Source organism: Marmota flaviventris, chromosome 13 (assembly GCF_047511675.1).
Source record: "Marmota flaviventris isolate mMarFla1 chromosome 13, mMarFla1.hap1, whole genome shotgun sequence".
In the NCBI taxonomy this organism is placed as follows: Eukaryota; Metazoa; Chordata; class Mammalia; order Rodentia; family Sciuridae; genus Marmota; species Marmota flaviventris.
The window spans coordinates 81,934,690-81,959,376 of record NC_092510.1 but is presented as its reverse complement, the minus strand read 5'-3'; the positions used below and the strand labels follow the sequence as shown (position 1 = coordinate 81,959,376).

General features: G+C 36.6%; 1 protein-coding gene across 1 annotated transcript in view; it reads left to right on the top strand.

Moving 5' to 3' along the window:
- The window catches only part of Svep1 (sushi, von Willebrand factor type A, EGF and pentraxin domain containing 1), a 173,585-nt gene that overhangs the window by 57,472 nt on the left and 91,426 nt on the right, over positions 1–24,687 (top strand). Inside the window, exons 6-8 of the mRNA XM_027943007.3 lie at positions 7,500–7,679; positions 14,177–14,371; positions 16,485–16,603. Of these exons, the coding sequence (XP_027798808.3) occupies positions 7,500–7,679; positions 14,177–14,371; positions 16,485–16,603 (494 nt within the window). The remainder of the gene's footprint in view (positions 1–7,499; positions 7,680–14,176; positions 14,372–16,484; positions 16,604–24,687) is intronic.

Below are 24,687 nucleotides of genomic sequence, written 5' to 3'. Positions count from 1 at the left end.
GTTTCTTTTTTTTTTTTTTTTTACTTCATAGACCACAAACCACAGAAAGGAGAAAAAATATAGGAAGCTTGAAGTCAGAAGTGTTAAGTTCAATTGACCACGTCATCTTAAAATATGACCTTTATATGCTTTTGGTGAATAAGCAAAAGAGCTTTCTGGGAGGCAAATAGACAGGTTATCCAAACCCCAGATCTCAAGCGGCTAAGACAGGGTACCAGGAACAACAAGACAAGGTGCCAGATTTGGGGATAGGCAGAGTAGGGGCTGGATGCCAATCATGATTATGGACTTGGAGAACATCACTGTCCTGCAGCGGGAGCATTTAGTCAACTTACATATCTCCAGCCTTCACTTGGGGCAGACAACATGTGATAGAAAATGGGGAATTTGCTATGGTGAGCCCTCAAGGAGTAGAAAAGGGACAGTTTCAGGGGTGGGACCCGAGATTCCCATATCAAATATGGAGAACAAGAGAATAGCACCGCAATTCACCTCCACTTGCCACTGTTTACCTACTTCTTAAAAACAGTCCTACAGCCAACTTCCTGTGATTTCACAGGTAGAGTGGGAAGGAAAGACTCCCTAAGAAAAGGTAAGAGAGACACAGACCAAAGACTTGGGGACCACCAGAATCTCCACCCATGAAGCTTCTAAATGCATTATACATAATTAGGGACCTAGGTATATATTTAAAACATTGTTTTGGTCTTCTAAGGTTCAAATGTAGCTGGATATCTGGGCCAGTTAGTTTGTCCATCGCTCAATCTGGCAAACTTACCCCTACCATATCCCATGGTCATTCTTTGGCAATACTCTTTACTGAGGATTAGGTTCCTCCAAGACCCCACAAATCATGCAGATCACTGGGTAAGGAATTCTGTCTTCTGGGATTCTCTTGACCCACATACATGAGGAAGCCCACCTACTCACTAATCGAATATTACTTGAAAGTCCAGGAGATATCCATTATTGATATTGCTCAGCTACCAATATGGGACCCACCGTTAATGTCAATTGCCTAAGTCAGGCCCTACAGACCCTTTCTCTAGTCCTACAAAGAGTAGAGAAATCTAGAGACTCTGAAGACTGAACAAAGATGACCTGACAGAAGGCAGGGGAATGGAACCACTGTGATTGAAAGGCAATTACATTGCTGAAATCAGACCAAAGTTCCAAAAGATGACAGAAATCCAAGTGCAAAAAGACACAATAAATGAATATACTTAAAAGCCAAATTAACAGATTAAAAAAAACAACAACAACAACTCTAGAAATTCATCTGAGAGTAGAGCAAAACTTTAAGGATAATAGAATTTTGAAAGAATAAAGTGATAACAAGAATTGTCACAGGAAGGAGCCTCTTCTTACGTTAGGAATCCAGAAAGAGAATGGAATAGAGAAGAAGCACTAATAGAAGATCAAACATTATGCCCAAGCTGAAATTTTGAAAATAAATATGAACAACCAAAATCTTTCATATTCAGTTTAAAATCACTTAGCGAGTGATGGGGGAAAAAATTAAAAACAGATCCATGTCTGGAAATAGTCTTAGTGAAATTTTTGGATGCCCTAGAAAAATAGAAAATCGTGTGTGTTTCAGAGTTAGAAATTACTTACGAGGGAAAGAGAATCAAACTAGCCTTAGGGTGTTCCTTAGCCATTCTCAATGTTAAAAGATAAAGAGTTTATCCCTAAAATCCCGAGGGAAAAGAATTAGATCCTAGACCTCCAGTCTCAGGGAAGCTACTGCTTATATGTGAAGGTAAAGGGAAGGTTTTCAGTCACGAGTCTCAAGTAGCAAAAAGCCAGGTACTATTACCAAAAAGATTAATCATAGGAAACCTCTAAAAGATTTCCTGGGAAGTCAACAGTACTGTGTAAAATCTCTACCTCTTCCTCCACACACCTCATGGTGGAGAGCAGGAAACATTAGATTTTAACTTTTTATCTTAGGATCTTCTAAAGTAGCTAGCAGGTCCTTGAGGCTGAAGTCTGGTGGACCTCACAATGCCAGCCCAAGCCCTGCATCCTACACTAAAGCCATAAATGGAAGTGCCTCTCAGGAAGTGGTCCATGTGCAAGCTTTGTTTAGTTGCCCTGCCTTGAATCTTGGTCCCATAAAACCTCTGCTATTGCCAACTTCCTCAGCATGAAGGGTATGGCCTGTGTAGGTCTGTCCTCCCAGTATCCCAGCACTTATCCTGTGTGTCCAGGGAATCACAGTTAATCAGGGATGTTTTGGAAGAAGGGATTTATTGCAGGAATTGGACCCTGCACAATCTTGGAAAGAACTCAGAAACAGAAGGTAGAGAAGTTGCAAAGTCCACAAGTGTCTGCCTGATAACTGAATCCAAGAAAACAAAGTCTGCTCAGCTGTTGAGATAGAATCTTAGGAAACTCCAAAGGCCTGAGAGAGTCTTTACCTCTGTGTAGCCAGTTTCCTGTGGTTGTGAATGTGGGACTACCCTTGGTCAACAGGATTATCAGTCAGGACGTGGATAGGGCCCTTCTGCATGTGTCTGTCCTTGAATCTGACTATGTTGACCACTGCTTCATTTCTACCCTCCAAAATTAAGTGCAAGTTCCTCTTTTGCCCAACCCTAACTGAGGACCACAGTAAGAGGATTCTGACACATTTCCCAGCTTCACCAAATTGTTCCAATGCAAACCACCACATTTCCTTTTATTGTTGATTAACTTGCTGATCACCTCTGCTGGACTGTGAATGTACCAAGAGCACAGAATACATTTTTCTCCCCCTAATCATTGGTTGTACCTCTGTGAATGAATGAAAAAAATTGAATTAACAAAGACATATATTGATAGAGACATACATTATTGATAAATATACATATGGCTTGCTTATGTTATTTCCCCCAAAAAAGCATGCTTGTTCTCTTTTATGTAATTTCCATTGCTATTCCAATATGCATAAAATAATTTTAATCTGTGAGAAAAATGCTCCAGGACCATGGGTCTTCTTAAAATCCCTTCAACATCACCACCAAAGCTCCTACCTCAGTTAGAGTAAATAGAGTTACCCTGAATGAAGATACTCAGGCTCTTCCCCTATAACAGGGAAAACAGATTTAGTAACTTGAGATACTGTTCCATGAATTATAAGCCATATTTCACCAAATCTAAAACATATCTTTTTCACATTTCAATATCTCTAAATTTGAAATGCACCTTAAAATCAATGGCAGTAAAATATTTCATTTTTATCTATTTTTTTAATAGTGGCCCATAAAATAATGGTGTGTCTTATAATTGGGCTCTCTGGGATTCAATGAAATATGGCATTTGGGCAGGATTCATGTCTGACGCTGAGAAGGTAGTATAGAAAAAGTAGTATTTTTACAGGTCTAATTAAAATCTCATTAGGGCAGAGAATAATATTCATCATGTCTTTTTTTCCATGAAATTCTTTCTTAAGATTGAGTCAGAAATGAAAGATCAGTTGAAATATAAAGACTTTCACACATTTCATGTTAATGTCTTTGTAATATTGAATAGTCATTGGCCGCCTTGATTCTTATTCCTCCTAGCCACTCTTCCTAAGACACCTATAACCTTTTCCAATTTTATCTGAATTATGCATTTCTTTCTAAACCAGTAAGTATTCTCTTGTGGTTTTAAATGACAACTAGCTAAAACAATATCATAGTAAATTAAATTTTGTGAGACTATTCTTTTTTCTGAGAAGGTTGAAATAAGAAGCCTACATTTAACATCAGACTTACTGGCTTTCTTTTCAGTAATAGATATTATCAGAATTTGGAGATTGACTGTATATCAGAAAGCATGTGTCTAGGGAAAAATATCTGATTTATCTTTAAGATGAGAACCACTGCACATTTTCCACTTCTTTCAATGTTTAGTACATAGTAGATTGTTCTCTTAAAAGACCAAATTGGTGTATTTATTTTAAATTTTTAATTATTTTTCTAATTTTTAATGACATAATAATCATACATATTTGGAGGTACAGTGTGATAATTCAACCATGTATATAATGTGTAATGATCAAATAAGGATAAATTTATGTTTTCTAATAAAAGTAAATATATATTTAGGTATTGCTTTTAACATGAATGTAAGTCAGGAAACATTTATTGCAGGATTTTTCATCTTGTTAAAATAAGAAAATTTAGGTTGAATCTAGAAAACAAATGAGTTCTTATTTAAAATGGTAACAATTAGTCATTCTTGACTGAAAGGAGTATAAAATATTTAAGAAATAAATAGAAAATACTGCATATTGTATTGTTTTCCCTAAGGAGCAATAGAAGTTTATTAAAAACCAACATCTCAGAAGCTATATAATTTGCATCTGTCTGAGAGACCAACTTTAATTTATTATCAGTACTCTTGAGAGATGTTGCAAATCCATTTTGTCTTTTTGGAAAGCTATAGTGATTTTTTTTTTTTACTTTTATTGAAGCTAAAAGCAATTGTTTAATATGGTTTTCCAGATTTTTTTTTATCTTAATCATAGGAATTTATCTTATTCACCTTTTAAGGCAACCTGACATTTGACAGTGTACTATGAATGATAGACACATTCAATAAAAGTCAAAAATGCAGAAGGCAAAATATTTTCATTCATTTTTTGTCAATAGTTAACTTTAATCCAAACCATCCTAGGGATAGAAAGGCTTTATAATTTAACCTCTATTGTAATGGCTGAACTTTCTCTGTGGAGTAATAAATCCTAGGTTTATATTTAATGAACTCAATATTTATTCTCTGCCAAGTAATATAATTTGAATGGGTTCCTGCTGAATGATTTGGATATTGATGACTTCAGTTGAACATATACTTGAATATTTTGCCCCAGCTTTCTTTCCTTTGTTTTAAAGTTTCCATCATACATAAATTTTAAAAGTATATTTATGTATATGTAGATATTATATATATGATATATGTGATATGATGGATATACACTATCCTTTGGTGTGATTTGATCTGTTGAAGCCTAGTGCAAGAGCTCACCCAAGGTAATGACCTCCTATAGTTTTGATTAACCTCCCCTGCTGTTTGATGTCTCTCCTCTCCCATCCCCTTCCTTTCTTTCATCTACCTTTTTCTTCTCTTTCTCTTTCTTTCCTTTTTTTCCTCCCCTAATTTTCCCTCTTTCCTTTCTCCCATACTCTCTTCCCACCTTCCCATGACTGGAAACCTTGATTGGAGCAGATCAAACCTAGCACTAGAGGAAAGGAAGCCTAGAAAAAGAATAAACACTTCAGTGATGGCTTTCTCTGCACATAGCAGATAGGAGACCCCCGGTGAGGTAGACATTCATGGAGTTGAGGCACTTGAAGGAGTGATCCTGAAAAGTAGGAGGTAATTGTCAGAGGGTGTGGTACTTGAATGGTTGATAGTGAGGTCTAGAGGACATGGCAGCTGAGGTAGGATGAATGACATGGTCACTGGAGGACAGGAAGTCAAGACTATGACTCCAAGATATTGGAATGATCATTTGCATAGATAATGAAATCGATAATGGTGGAGGTGTGGGTGGGTGTGACAATGAGAAAGAGAGAACTGAAAAAGGGATGTTGGATGCATAGGATACTTTAAAGGAGCTGGAGATTTTTAGGAAAGAGAAAGAAAGAATGCTCTGAGCAGAAGATAAGGAGCAATGAAGATGCCTCTCTGACCTCCAGATTGTGTCTAAAAAAGACAATAAGATTTTGATTAGGATAAAAGAGTAAAGGAGAAGTTCAAAAGGAAAGTTTAGGATTTAAGGGAATTTACTGAAGATGGAACACATATTCTGGAGGGAAAGTTCAAGAATCTATAGAAATCAGATCTGCATCAGGTATATTGGATAAACTTGGTAGATGAGGAATGATCTTGAAGGTTGTCAGAAACAGGCATGGGGGCATGATGGAGTTAATCAAACTTGGCTCTAAGATACATTGTGGATTTTAGTGGGTTGGACAGTGTGGGAATCTTGCTAGGAGATTCCAGAGCACAGACATTGTTTGGAAACATGCAGAAGCAGGAGAAGCCCTCTTGGAGCTTCTCTGGTGTCATGTTGAGGCCACTGGTCAGAGATGGCAGAACTAGAAAACATAGGTTTCTCTGGATACCCCATGAAACTTCCCTTGATGGTGGTGTTGAGGCTTGCTGAGGTGTGGGGGCATTTCTGGCATCCAGGGCTTAGTTAATTAGCCCCCAACTACACTGTCATGGTCAATTCAGAGGATCAAGAAAGGACCCATATCACCAGTTGTACCCACTCAATTCCCAGAGTAGGGGAATGCGATCCTAGGTCACATGCTCCACCCCTGAGCAGAGCTGGAGCACATACAAATCCCATGAGTTGAAAGAGAGGAAAGTTCTTTCCCTAACAAGTGAAAAAAGGGAAAGTGAATGGGTTGCTGGGTAGAGAGAATTAGGACCTATGTTCAGCTATTGGTATCAAGATCCAAATAACAATGCTTTAAGCCCATTCAGGCTTTTCCCCTCATCTAAAAGGATAAATCAAGCCATCCAAACCTGGTGGAACAGCTCCACTGTCATCAGAGACTAAGGCTTTTACTGTTTTCATCTATCATCTTAGTGTTTCCTACTTTCCCTGGAGTGTCATATAAATATGCAATAGCTTGCTGGGGTACTATCACTCGATGTCTGTGATTTGGAAGAGAGAAAGAGGAAAACAGGAAGACAAAGAAGTTCTCTCTCAATCAAGACACCCCTTTCAGAAGCTTTCCCAGAAATTCCACACAACTGCAGCTGCCTCTCGTTGGCTCTGTAATTATGAGGGAAGCGTGGATTTATAATCTTATGGCTGGGCGCATTTCTATGCTGGGGGAAGAAAAGTGGGGGAAATGACTAGAGGACAGGAAGCTCCTAGTATCCAGCACAGCAACAACAACAAAAACAAACAAACAAACAAAACTACCAAACTGATGCTAATACATAAATCAAGGTTAACATCATGAATTAGAATTTGTGTCGTTGTATGGAAAGAAAAGAGAGAAAAAGCTAAAGGACCAGAGTTATATCAGACAGTGGAACACTGGAATTTAAGATCGCAGATGTTGGGCAGCTTTGCAGAGACTGGGACCCTTAAAAAAAAGATCCTGAGGTTTCCGAAGTGAGCTGATCATGAGCATACAACATCTGTCTTGGGAAAAGACAGATGTTCGTTGGAACATAGCTGGAAAATCACAGCAAAGGCGCAGATCAGGGCTGCAGGTACCTCCCTTTTTTGACCACCACTAATCTACAGCCATCATGGTGCATTTGGGTCTAGACCTCCCAGATGTTTTAAATGTCCCATCCCTCGGCAGAGGGGTAGACACAGTGGCATTGTCTGGGTAATACGGTTGAGAAAACATCAGCCTCAAGTTACCCCATAGTAACAAAAAAATGATGGTGTGTTATTCATTGTGGGACATGTTCTCACTTGCAATGTTAAGACATTAGTAAACTCAGAATTGTAATTTTTATCCTTATTTAGATCTAATTGCTTACATTTTCTGTAGTGAGAACATGCCCTCCTCTCCGCCAGCCTAAGCATGGCCACATCAGCTGTTCTACGGGGGAAATGTCCTACAAGACAACGTGCTTGGTTACCTGTGATGAAGGATACAGACTAGAAGGAAGCGCTAAGCTTACCTGTCAAGGAAATGCCCAGTGGGATGGTGCAGAGCCTCGATGTGTGGGTGAGTGCCTGGAAGGCATGGGGTCTCCTGCTCTCTGATTTCTCTGGTGTTCCAAGAATTGAGCACTGGTTCATAATGAATATGAATGAATAAGCTTCCACATGGAGGTATGCATGGTGTTTGAGGTACATAGACAGGCATGTGGTTTTAGTCCTCTCTACTGGTTAGAAAAACCTTCTACACTGAATTCAATTTTCCAACTCACTGATGTTTACAGCTTCAAGTGGCAATTCTTTTTAATTGAGGCCAGCTTGGATGGATTTTGTTTTAAAAGCAAATGCTGTATAATCTCCTTGCTTTATTAAACATAATTCAGCTTTGCCATGTTAAAAGGACAAAATTGTGAACCAGTGAAACTTAAAAATCCACAGGAACAAAAATTACTGAGTATTTCATTTGAAAGTTAAGAAAAAAAATTGCATGAAGAACTAAAATAAAGACACATCAATAATTGTTTAAGAATAATGAACTATAAAGGGAGATGGGATGCAGTAGAGTGGTAAAGAGGGAAATCTTTAAAGTAATAAAATTGAACTTAAAATATAAGTTCAAAAAATGCAGGAATCTAATTTTTCTGAGAAACTATAACAAAGTATTCAGAGGTCTGAATTTTTTTAAACTGTATAAATCTGTGCATGAAAATTGAAAACTCTTGATATAAATGACATCTAAGGAAATGCAAGATCTTGAATAATTCAAGAAAAAAGCAGAAATGCACACATACCATTACTCATAAAAATGAATAATGCTATCATAACATTAAACATTCCTGACAATGACTGAGGGCTCAGTGAGGGGAAATTTTTCTCAATCTTTAAGAAATAGTAATTCTCAAATTTTAAAGCTTGGCCCAGATAATGGAAAGCTAGCCTGTTCATATTATCAAACTTGTTGTGGACCTGACAATTATTACCAAAAAACAATAGAAGACTATAGATAAACCCATGTATAATTATAATAGCAAATATACTAGCATATACATTCAAAGGCATGGTCTACCAAAACAAATTTATATTAGAAATGTAAAAAGGGTTTAAAGTTAGATATTCTATCAGTATAACACATTGTTTCATTATAACCAATAGGGAAAATTGGATGGCTGCTTAAAGAAGACAAAAATGTATTCATTATCATGTAAAGAAGTTGGTTTTATTTTTTTTTGGGGGGGGGTACAGGGATTGAACCCATGAGTGCTTAACTACTGAGCCATATCCCCCAGACCTTTATATACATATATAAAAAAACAGCATACAAACAAAATACATTTGTATTTTTTAAATTACTTAATTTTAAAATTTTGAGACGAGGTCTCAGTGAGTTGCTTAGGGCCTCACTAAGTTGCTTGGTGGATTTGAACTTGAGATTCTCCTTCCACAGCCTCCCAAGTGGCTGGGATTATAGTCATGCATCATCATACACAATCCAGCTAAAATACATTTTAAATAAAATTTTAAGCAACTCATATACATTGATATGCTGACACAATAAAATATGTCTATCTTAAATCTGCAGCTGCTATGGAAAGCAAGATAGAGAGTTTTGTTAAACCTGAAAAGTGAAGAGGATGCTCAGAAGTATTCATATTGTTCTATAAACTTTAGTCCTAATAATAAATCATGAGATTAGAGATAACAAGTTTGAAAATCATCATCATTTTTAGATTACATATCTACCGAAAATCTAGAATAAATCTACCAAAAATCTGAAAGTTTACTAACATCAAAAGAATCCCAAATAAACAACTTTTCTATGAATGATAAGCAGGATATATAATAAGAAATCACATTTAAAAGAACTAAACAATATATATCAGAATAACCTTAAAAAGAAATGTGTAGAACTTGTATTTTTAAAAAAACTAGAAAATATTACTGAGAAACAAAAAAGAGCAGTTGAACATTTGTATGCAGTTTTATTGAAATTATTCAAATATATGTATAGACAAAATGCCACATCATTTAGCAGCCTCAAAGGAAATATTTTTTGCACTTTTTCTTGGGGATTAAGGAGTAATTCCAGGGCTTATAGAAGAATATACAGTCAAAATCACCAAAATAAGTTTGAAAAGGAAAAGCAATAAGAATAGTACAGAGAAAGTAGCTTTACAGGTTTTAAAATATAAATTAAGATTGCAAAAATTAGAGTAGGCAGATTGCCATACAAATCAGGAGGACTAAATAGACCCTGAAACTTACAAATCTGATATATTATTAAGGAAGTACCATGTATCAGCTGAGAGGGGCAAAAAGGATCTATTCAACAGACCATATAAGAAAATTAGCTAACTACTTGAGGAAAACAAAACAAAATAATTTTTTTCTTAATCTTCAATTCACACTGCACACTGAAATGAATTCTTCATAGGTTTTAAACTATGAAGTAAAAAATAAAACTTAGAAGAAAATATACATATACTACACATAAGTGAATGATAACCAATTGTAGAATTGATTAAGCATAAAAGCAATGCAAATATTTTAAGAAGAAAAAGTCAAGGCAATATCACAACAGACACTACAGAAATACAGAAGATAATTAGAAAGTATTTTGAAACCCTATATTCTAATAAAATAGAAGAAAGTGAAGACATCGATAAATTTCTTAAGTCATATGAGCTGCCCAGATTGAGTCAGGAAGACACACACAATTTAAACAGACCAATAACAAAGGAAGAAATAGAAGAAGCCATCAAAAGACTACCAACCAAGAAAAGCCCTGGACCAGATGGGTATACAGCGGAGTTTTACAAAACCTTCAAAGAAGAATTAATACCAATACTTTTCAAGCTATTTCAAGAAATAGAAAAAGAAGGAGCTCTTCCAAATTCATTCTATGAGGCCAACATCACCCTGATCCCGAAACCAGACAAAGACACTTCAAAGAAAGAAAACTACAGACCAATATCTCTAATGAACATAGATGCAAAAATTCTCAATAAAATCCTGGCGAATCGAATACAAAAGCATATCAAAAAAAATTGTGCACCATGATCAAGTAGGATTCATCCCTGGGATGCAAGGTTGGTTCAATATACGGAAATCAATAAATATTATTCACCACATCAATAGACTTAAAGATAAGAACCATATGATCGTCTCGATAGATGCAGAAAAAGCATTCGACAAAGTACAGCATCCTTTTATGTTCAAAACACTAGAAAAACTGGGGATAACAGGAACTTACCTCAACATTGTAAAAGCTATATATGCTAAGCCTCAGGCTAGCATCATTCTAAATGGAGAAAAACTGAAGGCATTCCCGCTAAAATCTGGAACAAGACAGGGATGCCCTCTCTCACCACTTCTATTTAATTTAGTCCTTGAAATACTAGCCAGAGCAATTAGACAGACAAAAGAAATTAAAGGCATAAAAATAGGAAAAGAAGAACTTAAAATATCACTATTTGCGGACGATATGATCCTATACTTAGAAGACCCAAAAGGGTCTACAAAGAAACTACTAGAACTAATAAATGAATTCAGCAAAGTGGCAGGATATAAAATCAACACGCATAAATCAAAGGCATTCCTGTATATCAGCAACAAAACTTCTGAAATGGAAATGAGGAAAACCACCCCATTCACAATATCCTCAAAAAAAATAAAATACTTGGGAATCAACCTAACAAAAGAGGTGAAAGATTTATACAATGAAAACTACAGAACCCTAAAGAGAGAGATAGAAGAAGATCTTAGAAGACGGAAAAATGTACCCTGTTCATGGATAGGCAGAACCAACATCATCAAAATGGCGATATTACCCAAAGTTCTCTACAGGTTCAACGCAATGCCAATCAAAATCCCAACGGCATTTCTGGTAGAAATAGATAAAGCTATCATGAAATTCATATGGAAAAACAAAAGACCCAGAATAGCAAAAGCAATTCTAAGCAGGAAGTGTGAATCGGGAGGTATAGCGATACCAGATTTCAAACTGTACTACAGAGCAATAGTAACAAAAACAGCATGGTACTGGTACCAAAACAGGCAGGTGGACCAATGGTACAGAATAGAGGACACAGAGACCAATCCACAAAATTACAACTTTCTTATATTTGATAAAGGCGCTAAAAGCATGCAATGGAGAAAGGATAGCATCTTCAACAAATAGTGCTGGGAAAACTGGAAATCCATATGCAACAAAATGAAGCTGAACCCCTTTCTCTCACCATGCACAAAAGTTAATTCAAAATGGATCAAGGAGCTAGATATCAAATCAGAGACTCTGCACCTGATAGAAGAAAAAGTTGGCTCCGATCTACACATTGTGGGGTCGGGCTCCAAATTCCTTAATAGGACGCCCATAGCACAAAAGTTAATAACTAGAATCAACAAATGGGACTTACTCAAACTAAAAAGTTTTTTCTCAGCAAGAGAAACAATAAGAGAGGTAAATAGGGAACCTACATCCTGGGAACAAATTTTTACTCCTCACACTTCAGATAGAGCCCTAATATCCAGAATATACAAAGAACTCAAAAAATTAAACAACAAGATAACAAACAACCCTATCAACAAATGGGCCAAGGACCTGAACAGACACTTCTCAGAGGAGGACATACAATCTATCAATAAGTACATGAAAAAAATGCTCACCATCTCTAGCAGTCAGAGAAATGCAAATCAAAACCACCCTAAGATACCATCTCACTCCAGTAAGATTGGCAGCCATTATGAAGTCAAGCAACAATACGTGCTGGTGAGGATGTGGGGAAAAGGGTACACTTGTACATTGCTGGTGGAACTGCAAACTGGTGCGGCCAATATGGAAAGCAGTATGGAGATTCCTAGGAAAGCTGGGAATGGAACCACCATTTGACCCAGCTATCGCCCTTCTCGGTCTATTCCCTGAGGACCTTAAAAGAGCATACTATAGGGATACTGCCACATCAATGATCATGGCAGCACAATTCACAATAGCTAGACTTTGGAATCAACCTAGATGCCCTTCAGTAGATGAATGGATTAAAAAACTGTGGCATTTATACACAATGGAGTATTACGCAGCACTAAAAAATGACAAAATCATGGATTTTGCAGGGAAATGGATGGCATTAGAGCAGATTATGCTAAGTGAAGCTAGCCAATCCTTAAAAAACAAATGCCAAATGTCTTCTTTGATATAAAGAGAGCAACTAAGATCAGAACAGGGAAGAAGAGCATGAGGAAAAGATTAACATTAAACAGAGACGAGTGGGGGGAGAGAAAGGGAGAGACAAGGGAAACTATGGAAATGGAAGGAGACCCTCATTGTTACACAAAATTACATATAAGAGTTTGTGAGGGGAAAGGGGAAAAAAAAACAAGGGAGAGAATTAAACAACAGCAGGTGGGGTAGAGAGGGAAGATGAGAGGGAAGGGGAGGGGGGATAGTAGGGGATAGGAAAGGTAGCAGAATACAACAGTCATTAATATGGTATTATGTAAAAAAGTGGATGTGTAACCGATGTGATTCTGCAACTTGTATTTGGGGTAAAAAATGGGAGTTCATAACCCACTTGAATCAAATGTATGGAAGATGATATGTCATGAGCTTTGTAATGTTTTGAACAACCAATAAAAAAAAAGAAAAAGAAAAAGTCAGTATTTTAGATTGAATGAAAATTAAGAATATGTTCACCCAGAGCCCCATGAATAAGCAATAAAAAAGACAATAAAATCTTCAACAATTTTGAGACCAAAGGGTGATTTCCTTACTTTATAAAGGACTTATCGTGAATAAAGGACACTGAATCCCACATAGTCCAGTTCAGACCACACATTTGGCTCTGATTTTCCTCTTGATAGCAGAACAAGAAATCTGGGAAGGCACATGGCTCATGCTGTACAGAAATAGAGACAAACTGAATTCTTAGGGGGAAAAGGTCTTTCACTGCCATAGCATTTTTAGAATCTCTACTGCAACAAATAAATGTGCACCTGTGCACACTCACACACACACACATCCTGCATTCAGCCCTATCCTTGATTTTTCCATTTTGTTTGCATTCTGCCTAATTCAGCAGCTATGCTTCACTCATGCTGAAGAGACCATAAAGGGTCAAGGCCCTCCATATAACAGTGATTTTAGGGAAGGGATGAAAATTTTTCTCACTATGTGCTCACCAAAAAATTCAGAAAATAAAAATTGATTGTTGAATCAATCACTCAATTGATGAAAGATGGGATTGAATTTATTCTTTTATATTTCAAATCTCTAAGATAATATTCTGCAAACCAAATGTGGGTGCTCCAAGCAAATGATGAAAGTCAAAAACAGCATTGATTAAAATATCAGAAGTTTTTCAAGGCTTTGATATATTGGCAAAAGAATAAGAGGTAACAAAAGAGCTATAGTTCTCAGCATTATTTGCAATACATCATATATTATCATATGCAGTTAGTGATTTATGTCAATCCAGGGCAGCCCAATTGTATTTTTCTTGGATACATTTCTAAATCTGTGGCATTTCTAATTTGTGAAAATGCAAATAATATTGTCTCATTTCCCTCCAACAGAACGCCATTGCTCCACCTTTCAGAAGCCCAAAGGTGTCATCATATCACCTCCCAACTGTGGCAAGCAGCCAGCTAAACCTGGGACGATATGTCAGCTAAGTTGCCACCAAGGTTTTATTTTATCTGGAGTCAGAGAAGTAAGATGTGCCACTTCTGGGAAATGGAGTGCCAAAGTTCAGACAGCTGTGTGTAAAGGTGGGTCACTATGTCGGTCAGGTTTGAAACCAAATTTCTTAATAATAGCACAAGAGTGTGGTGTATGACTGTCCCTCTTTGCATGTTTTGCTGACAATCTATGATAAAATGTTATCACCCCAATACTCACTTCGAGAATTTCTGGTTCAAATGGTGGATTTGCCAAATCTAATTATAAAATGCCAGACAATGACAGAAGAAATAAATAAATAAATAAAAGGATCCTTTTGGTGCTGGAAATAAGGTAAGTTTTCCTTCAGGCAATGAAAATCTGTGAGGAATTCTGGTCCACATAAAGCAGGTAAAACTGAATTGATTAAAACATATAAGAGCTCCTAGAATTTTGAATCCCGCATCTCATTATGTCTGCAAGAGGACATTTTCATTTTCCCTGAAGCAAGAGCAGATTCTTAGGGAGATGGTGCTTTTGAATACAAGAAAGAGTTCCTAGAAATAAAAATAGCAAGAAGATCTCCAAAAGAAGGAGAAAAGCAAAAAAGGAAAATACAAAAGTGGATGTTGTTGAAATCAGTATTAGTGATTGCAAGGACCAAACTGAGAATTCCCTCAGAATGGAGAAGTAATAAACAAAGAACTTAAATATCCCAATTCGTCAAACCAAAAAGGTAGAAGTTAGGAGATGTCAATAACCGACAGAGAAACTCCCATGTCTGTGCAATAAGGAGTACCAAAAGCAGAGAGGAAAGGGGGTGAAGAAGAACTTTCTTCCTGCAGAAGAAAATTTCCTTGAGCTGTAGACTTAAACCCTTAGCCCAGAAATTGCCCTAGAACATTGGGCTGGCACAACTTCTCTATTCCTCATGACATTTCTGAGATGTGAACTTAATGAGAAAATCTTCAGTATTTTCGATGAAAGAAAAAAATTTTACCCAAAACTAGAAGAATCAGATTCACATTACACTTCTTATTTACAGTTCTAAGTGTCAGAAGGAAACACAGCCATGTCTACAGGATGTGGAAAGAAAATAAATGCATTTTTTTCTAAATCCAGTCAAGCTATCATTTAAGTATGAATGAAAAATTAAATACATTTTTAGATTGCCACAGTCAATGTGCTACTGTGCATCTTTGTAGGGGGAAAATATCTAGGTATAATATGCTCTGAGAAAAAGAAAATATAAATTTATAAAATTTTAAAGAAATAATAAGATATGAGACTAAATGAAATCAGTTCACATACATCCAGCTCTGAGTTACTGAATATCTAATTTAACATAAGTTAAAATAAAGGATGTATTAATCATATAATAAGAACTTAGTACCTCTCTGGCTTTTGTGGATCTGTAGAATGTTAGCACATTTAATTTAGTATTTGAAAAGTCTCACAACACACACACACAAAATCACTAGCTTGAATTTGTTGTTTTGACAATACCTTATAGGACTGCTAATTAGTTCTGCCTGACAGCCTCATTTTCAAGTGTGGTTTCCTACTGCCACTGTCAACATTCTTTCTTTTTTTTTTTTTTTCTGTTTATGTCTTTGTCTCATTCCAAAAATATTTACTAAGCTCCTGTAATATCCCAGGCACTGTGTGAGTTAATAGAGAAAAGATATCCTGACCTTTAAAGAACTTCAATTCTATTAGGAGAGAAAATTTGATTTTAAATGAAGCATTGAATTTGATGGTTGGGATGTATAGAGGTCGGTGGGAACTTGGGAAGCAAGCACCCCAGCTGGACTGGGAGAGTCAGAGAAAGCTTCTCAAGGAGCTTTATCTAAGCTGAAAATCAAAGGACAAGCAGTAGTTTCCCAGGTAAAGGGGCAATTTTTATTCGAGTAATAAAAGAACACAGACAAGGGTCCAAGTAAAAGAAAGACCCTAGAGCTCTCATGGGCCTGAGAGTAATTCAATGTGGAGTTTCAGTAGAGAAGTTGAAGAAATGAGGCTAAGAGGTCAGCAGGTACCAATTCAGGAAGGGCCTTGTAAGTCATGCTAAGGTAAGCTATTGGGAAAGCACTTGCATATTCCAACGGCATGTAAACAAAATGAGTCATAAGGTATTAATATAACCAGACTTTTGTCTATTTCTTGCATGACTTAGGAGTTTGTATTAAGGTATTAATTGATTCATGTGTTCTTCTGGATCAGATGTGGAAGCTCCTCAAATCAACTGTCCCAAGGACATAGAGGCTAAGACTCAGAAACAACAAGACTCTGCTAATATCACCTGGCAAATCCCAACAGCTAAAGATAACTCTGGTGAGAAGGTAAGATTTGCATAAATATTTGCATTCTTTTTCAAATGGATTCCGAATATATTGCAAATGTATATAATACTGAAATTTTACTGCTCTAATAATAACAATGCATTACTATGTTCTCCACTCATAAATGCCCCATCTGATAGAAGAATAATCAGCCTTGAATTTTTAACTAGAAATCTCAGATAAAAATCTCTAAAATGGAAACTTTTCATCCCATCCCATAGACTTGCTCCATTTCTTGTTTCTACTAAGATTATTTGACTAAAAATTCATCTCCCCTTCCTAGGCTCTGAAGTCCTTCTAAGAAAAGAAAACATGTAGAATCCCTCTTAATTTCTATGTATGAACATAGTTTAAAACTATGAGCCCTAAATGACTGCATATTGGCCAATCTGAAGGAGATAGTATTAACGTTTCTAATTCAGCTTATCTAAATTCAGTGATATTTAGAGCACAGAATTTTAATATTAAACATAGAGTCGCTTCAGATAATCATCCATCAGATGCTAGGAAAGAGGTTCACTTAGGAATTTAGCTTCCTCTTTTATCTATATTATTACATATATATGAAGTTGCTCTTAAATAGTAAATTGTTTTCACACCTGTGTAACTTGTGCCAGCCAAGATACATTGAGGTAATTGTTCTGATCATTGTGTTGGCTAAACTTACAATCAAGGAAGCTTTTAATCTGTTTTTTAAAGTGAAATGCAGCTTCTAGGGTTATGTGTGATATGTGTGTTGAGCTGCTCTTGTGTGTGATGTGTCCACCTTCCAGTAAAAGGCCCATCACCCTCATGCTGCATCACCTTCAAACCCTAAGAAGAGCACAGGACATGTGTCAGGATCTCAGGAGAATTCACACTGAAGATATCACTGCATGTCCACTGATGTAGGAGCCATGTATCTGTAAGTCTCAAAAAAAAAAAAAAATTCCAGCCCAGACCATCCAGTAGGAAGCAGCAAGCAGCAAGCATTTTTTCATTTCTACTGTTTGCTCTTAGGCAGGTTCTCAAAGCCTGTGCCAACTTAAAAACCAGGCTGTCATTCCCTATTGCAAGAGAATCAAGTACTAAGATGCTCAGAGTTGTCTGAGCTTCTCCCAATTGCCTCCTCTTTGCATTCACTCCTTGTGCATAACTCATGCAGCCCAAATTATATGCATTGCCTGAACCCCAACCCATTAATTTGCTCTTTGTCATCCTATGCAAATATTTAGACTTAGACAACACAGTATCACTAAAAGAGATTTTGCTGTGAATGTGTAGCCCAGAATGTGTAGTCATTTTAGAAAAGCTCTGTACCCATGATAGGAGTGGAAGGGTCAAAGGAGAGAGGGATCGCAGAAGACCAAGCAACTGCCTGAAAACCTATGGCACATCTATTTTCTGTCTTATGTTCATAAGCACAGGCATTGAGTGAAAGAAAAGTCCTCAGTCCCCCCAAACAGCCACACAGAGGAGGTGCAATAGTAAAACGGTTACTTTTGGCAACCATCTGCAGATTGTCATAGCAGTATATCTGAGAGCACTCTTGTAGACAAATTTTCCCAGAGTGGATGTGCATATTACAGAATGACAGAGATTAAAACCTGAGAAAGATTCACTCTCAAGAAATGGGCAGATAAAGTCAGGCATTCGGGAAGTAAAAGATTAGAAAAGTCTGTGGTCGTAAAACTGAGAAAAGAGATTTTTCATGCCAAAGGGAGCTGTTCAACTATGGCATATACTAGAATAAAATTAATTTGCACAGGACTGAAAGATGTAAATTAGATTTTGTTTTAGTCAACTTTTGTGTCGCTGTGACCAAAACACCTAAGAAAAACAACTTAAAGGAGGGAAAGTTTATTTGGGGATCAAGGCTTCAATCCATAGATGACCAATTCCATTGCTCTAGGTCCCAGGTGAGGCAGCACGTCATGGGAGAAAGGTCGAGCAGAGGAAAGCTGCTCAGCTCATGGCAAGATCAGGAAGTAGAGAGAGGGAAAAGGGGATGGGGCCACAGGGAAGATGCAACCTTCCAGGGTGCACCTCCAACTATCCATCTCCTCCAGCCATGCCCACCTGCCTACAGTCACCGTCCATTCAGTCCATTCAAACCAGGATGGACTGATTAGGTTACAGTTCTCCTAATCATCTCGCCTCTGAATATTCCTGCATTAACAGGATCTTTGGGGACATACCTCATATTCAAACCATAATGCATTTTGAAGCCCAAACTTAACACTGACTTTAATAAGATCTATTTTAACAGAACATGTGGAAAACAGATCACAGTGAGTTCAGGAAAGTAGAATTCTGTTCAAAGAAATTAGCTATGAAGAAAAGAAAGGCCATGATTCCTACAGAAGAGTTTTGGTTCTGTTTTCTAATGTAAAAGATATTTAAACTTATTTTATCAATGACAGGGTAGATCTAGCAGAAAGGAAGAAGCTGAAGGTGGAGGAAAGAGGAGAACTTATCATGTGAGGTCCTTAGGGAGGTGGAGGGGAGGGAGTTCTGAGGACAGGGGAGGATTTTAAGTTAGACTGAAGGAGAGAAATGTCTTTCATATTCATTGAAGAAGAAAAGAGAAATAGGGCAAATTGAGAGATAAGAAGGGATTAGAGATATCTTCCTTTGATGATTTTCTTCATTTGATGATTAAGACCATGGGGAAGAATAAGTGAAATAAGATGTTCCAGTAGATGGATTGAAAGATTGAAATCATTATTTGTAAATCAAAACCACTATAAATTAGGAAGGATTCTAAGAGACATGAGCAGATCTATGAGACCCCTGCTGCCAGCCTGATAGAAATCATGAAGGGAAACTTCAGAGTCACTGAAAGAAGATTCTGAGGACCAACTTAGAATTCTTCTGACTTTTGGAATGAAAGATGATAGACCCACAAAATACTCCTAACTTCAGGCCAAAAGAAGGAAGATGGGGCCTCTGTGCATTAGTAGTGTTCCTGGGCTGTTGGACAGGGAGCCTGAAGTCACATGCTAATCCCTTCTGAAAGTTTTGGGGAGAATCCCTTCCTTGCCTGACTCAGTTTCTAGAGACCCCAGTGTTCCTTGGGCCATGGAGAACCATCACTCTGACTCTGCTTCTATCACCATATCTTTTCCTTTATCCTCTTCCCTCCTGCCTCCCTCATTAAGGAGTTTGTGATTACATTTAGTCTACTTGGATGATTCAGGACATTTCCCTATTTTATGATTCTTAATTTAGTCATATCGGCTAAGTTCCTTCTGCCATGGAAGCTAACCAGTTCATAGGTTCCAGGGATTAGGATTGTATCTAATCGGTGCGGGACCACTATTCAGCCTACCACAATGGAGACAAGCTTGAATATGTTTCAAAGAATAGAAATAGAAATGGAATGAACCAGTTGAAATGGAGACGTTGAATATATAGGGAAAAAAAGAGATAATCCATTTTATATGGCTTCTGGTCAGAAAAATGATAAGACCCAAAGCATACTTGGAAGAATTAATCATAGTGAGAAGATGGGAGGAAATGAAAAAGTATTTAAAAAGTCATACTGAGGGGGAGAGAGAAAAAGAGTATGAAGAGCGGAGAAATACAGTATAATCAGTGGATAGTATTGGGGGGTAGGTTGGTGATTATAAATTTATAAAGAGATGAAATCTGCACTGTTACATAAATTTCTCCAGAAGAGATACGACCTCTAGTATAGGCATAAAAATAATAGATAGTTGGGTTTTTCTATAATACCAGGTATGGGGGTGCGGAGGAAAGGAAAGGCAGTTTAGACTATTATCAAAAAAAAATATTGTAATATTGGGTCATGAAACAGGAAACTGGACACAGGTAAGAAAGAAAGGAAGGAAAGAACTATTGATGCTTCCATAAACACCCTGTGCTAAATCTTTGCCTTTACATCTGATTATTCCATAAGACAATTTTCAAACTGGGAAATTTCTTAATGAAAAAGTATGATGCTAAATTATAGGTACAATGTGAGCAAAACTATCATTCTGGAACTTATTTTAAGCAATCTGAATTGGAAGGCGCCAATAGAAAATAACTATTTTTCTCTAGTTTTCACATGCTTTGGTTACTTTGGAGTATACAAACAGTTTCTTTCTGTAATTAAAATCCACTTTCAGGGATTAGGAAGAGGAATCTTGCTATCTAAATACAAACTTAAATCTTTCATCCAATTCAGAGTTTTTCCCTCCTGCAGCCCAGAGCTGGCCTGAGTGACTTGGGAAGAGGGAGCTACGGATGCTCTTCTGTTCCTCGTATACCTCCCCTTCCTTATTTAACCAGTGTGATTACCAGAATATTGGCTGCCCCAAAACTTGTGAATGTTTCCTTACATGGCAAAGGGACTTTGCAGACCCTATTAAACTAGAGATTTTAAGATAAGAAGATTAGCTTGGAATACCCAGGTGAACCCAGTTTAATACTCCTACTCCTTAAAAGAGAAATGCCTTTCCCAACTCTAGAGAGAGGAGCTATTACAGAAGAAGAGTTAGAGAGCTATGACATGAGAAGGGCTCTACCTGCCATTGCTGAGGTAGAGGAAGGGGCCATCAAGGCTGCCAAAAGAAGTCAGGAAAGGCAAGGAAACAGATTCAGCTTTATTAACATCTTGAACCTGTAAGATCCATATAGAACCATAATAATAAATTTGTGTAGTGCAAGCTGCTACACTTATAGGAATTTGTTATGAGAATAATAGGAAACTACTGCAGCTGGGGTAGGAGTATTTTTCCATGAAAGTTTCAAAAGCCTTTCGTTTAACTGATGCCGTGTGGTCCTCTCTACATTGCTGATGTGCTTTGAGAAGCAAGTATGCAAACATTGGCTCTCTTGTCCAGTCCATATATAGATTCTGCAGAAGATCCTGCAGGGATCCACCCCTCTCCCATCCAGTTCCCTAGCATAAAGATGTACTCTGCCCACCTCCTCAATTCCAGGTGCTGTGATGTGTCCGACAACCTCTTTAAATCTCTATAATGCGGTATAGGCAGAAAAACTCAAGTCTTCTATCATCCCCCTTGACTTAAATGTCTTCACTATGCCAAAGAATAGGCATGCAGACTAACCCAGGGTCAGAGCATCCTTCCTCTCATGCTGCCATGTTGCTTGCTCAAGGCTTTTGTCTTCAGCATTCACCAGGGAGAAGCAGGTACCTGTCTACATCCAGATATGTCCTGAACTCCAAGGGAGGGGTGTCAGTCTCTCCCACCACTCACCACATTAGTGGGAATCTCTAAGTTTCTACTGCCCAGAAAGTCTCCAGACTGGAATGGAATGTGATCTCCCCAATATGTAGGTACCCTGATCCTCCCAATGTTCTATGGGGTGCTGTTTGAAGTCCATCCACTTGATTTGAAGCAGTCCCCTTCCATCAGTCCTCTCCATGGAGAAGAGAGAGGGAAGGGCCCAGTGCTCTCCCCAAGTGCATGCTCCTATTTCCATAGAATCTCTCTGCTCAGGTGAGCTGATGGTGAGTGCTAGGGGTGCAGGACATGTTCAGCCTCTTGAGTATAAACTTCCTAGTACTTTGTCCTTCTGTAAGTTCTCTCTTTGGAATATTGGCATTACTCATTTCCACTTTGGTTTGTTAGTTGCAATTATGTATAGAAAGAATATATTGTTTTTAAATAAAGTTCTTAAAACTTGTACAAACCTGCAATTACCTAATTTACTGTGGGGAAAAAATAAGATTATCTGGTGTGTCTTTCCCAAATTCTTAGTTTAACTTTTCAGACACTTTAGGTTTTGTTGGTATAATCTGGTATTTTATTAATTATTGGTTAATTATTAGTTTTTCATATTATGTATATTTCCTTCCAAAAATTATAGCCTTTTCCATCTGTTCTGTGGCTACATTCATGGCTGTTTTTCAGACTTGTCTGTATTTACATAGTTTTGGGGTTTGCTGGCAACTCTTTCAGACTATGACTTACCCCACTTGTGAGGGATTTATTGTGTTTGATCTTCTGTTTAGTATGTTCAGAATCTTTCCCTTCAGAAAAATCATTTATACAGGGGATATGTTTGCAGAGTATTTGCATATACAAAAATATCTTCTGTTTCCATACTAGCATTTAATGATTAAGAGAGTTTGATGTGAACTAATTATTGTCCTCACTAGGTGGTCTTCCTGAAGGCTGCAGGAATCTTTCATTAAATAATAAATTATCTGAGATTATATTATATTATATCACCTGAGATTTGTTTACATGTTGACTGCTCTTCATTGATTTTTTAAAAATATTTTTTTTAGTCATTGATGAACCTTTAGTTAATTTATTTATTTGTATGTGGTGCTGGGAATTGAACCCAGGGCCTCACATGTGCCAGGCAAGCACTCTACTGCTGAGCCACAACCCCAGACCTTCATTGATTTTTCCTGTGTCTCAATGTGTCTAGAGTACTTTTTATCTATAGTTACAGCTTTCTTCAGTTTGAAGTTTTCTTCTGATGATATGTTTCTATTTTTTTCATTTTCTTTTTAAGTAATACCAATGATTCATATGCTAGGTCTCTACTAACTATCTTCCATAGCTAGTACTTATTTCATAATTTGTACTTTGTGTTCTGAATGAGTCTTTTAAACTTACTTTTTATATTTCTGTATTAATTTCCTGGAACTAAATAATTATTTAAATTAAGTACCCAGGTATTAATTCACCCACACACATACAATTATCTGAGATACATTGGTGTATAAAAAGTTATTTTAAAAGTATCTAATTACAATGCAAGGTAAAATGTAGAACATTTAGCTATATACTAACTGAGAAAGTTGAATGGAAATTAAAGGAAAATATGAAACATTGATAGATTTAGAAAGAAATCAAGTAGAAATATATACCATGTTTGTAGATGAAAAAGCTAAATATTTATAAAATAAATGTATATTAATGATTCTACCCATATAATATTTTTGAAACTTGACAAAAATCATTCTGAAGTTTGAAGTAGAAGAATACACAGCTTAAAGTATCACAAAGAATTGGAATATGTAGCTCAGTGTTAGAGCATGTGCTTAGCATGTGAAAAGCCCTGGTTTCAATTTCTAGCACAAAAAAAAAATAGAAAAAAGTAAAGTAATGAAGGACCACTGGTTATATCAGAAATTAAAATATCTTCCACAAATAAACAAAATGTGTGGTATCTTACCATAATGAATGACTAACGTGCATGTGGATTTTAAAATATCATAAAGGGAGAGCAATTAGCTTACAGTGAGTGACTTTTAAAGGTGAAGTTATATTCTCAAACCATACCAAATACAAAATATATTTCCAAATTATTTTTAAATCATTAAAAAGATACCATCAGCTGGGCATAGTAGCACATGCTTGTAATCCTAGCAACACAGAAGGTTGAGATAGGAGGATGGTAAATTTGAAGCTAACCAGTACAATTACCAAGATCCTGTCTAAAAAATAAAGAATAAAAAGAGCTGGGGATGTAGCTCAATAGTAGAGCACCCTGGGTTCAATCTCTGATACTCAGAGGAAAAAAAATACCATTGAATATATTTAAATGCTTATTTAATCACTTCATGAATGGCTTCTAATTTTATTCCATGTATTTTCTAAATACAGTGAAAATAAATTTATTTGCATCAGTGTTGTTAAGAATCTCTGAATTTTTTGAAAGACAACCATTAAACTACAAAAAAAATGCTTTAAACTTGTCAGAGATTAGAATATTTGTTACATAATATGCTAATATAATTTTAATTACACCACAATAATCAAATGGATGAACATATAATTCAAAAAGAAAAAATATATTGTAATATGCAAACATGAAAATTTAATCAGAATACATTAAGAAACTAGAACTGGGAATGTAGTTTAATGGCAGAGTGCTTGCCTAGTCCTGAGTTGGAAGAAAAGGAAAGGAAAACTGAATTAAAACAATGATCTAATGTGATACTTTTATGTACCAAAGAATGATGGCATTTAATGTAGATTGGGGAGCTATGAGAATAACATTATAGCTGTTGACAATGGGAGTGCAAATTGTTACCATTACTATTGGAAAAAAAATTTGCATTATTAATAATTACTAACAAAATGCTAATAGTTTGGGTTCATTTTGTTCATAGA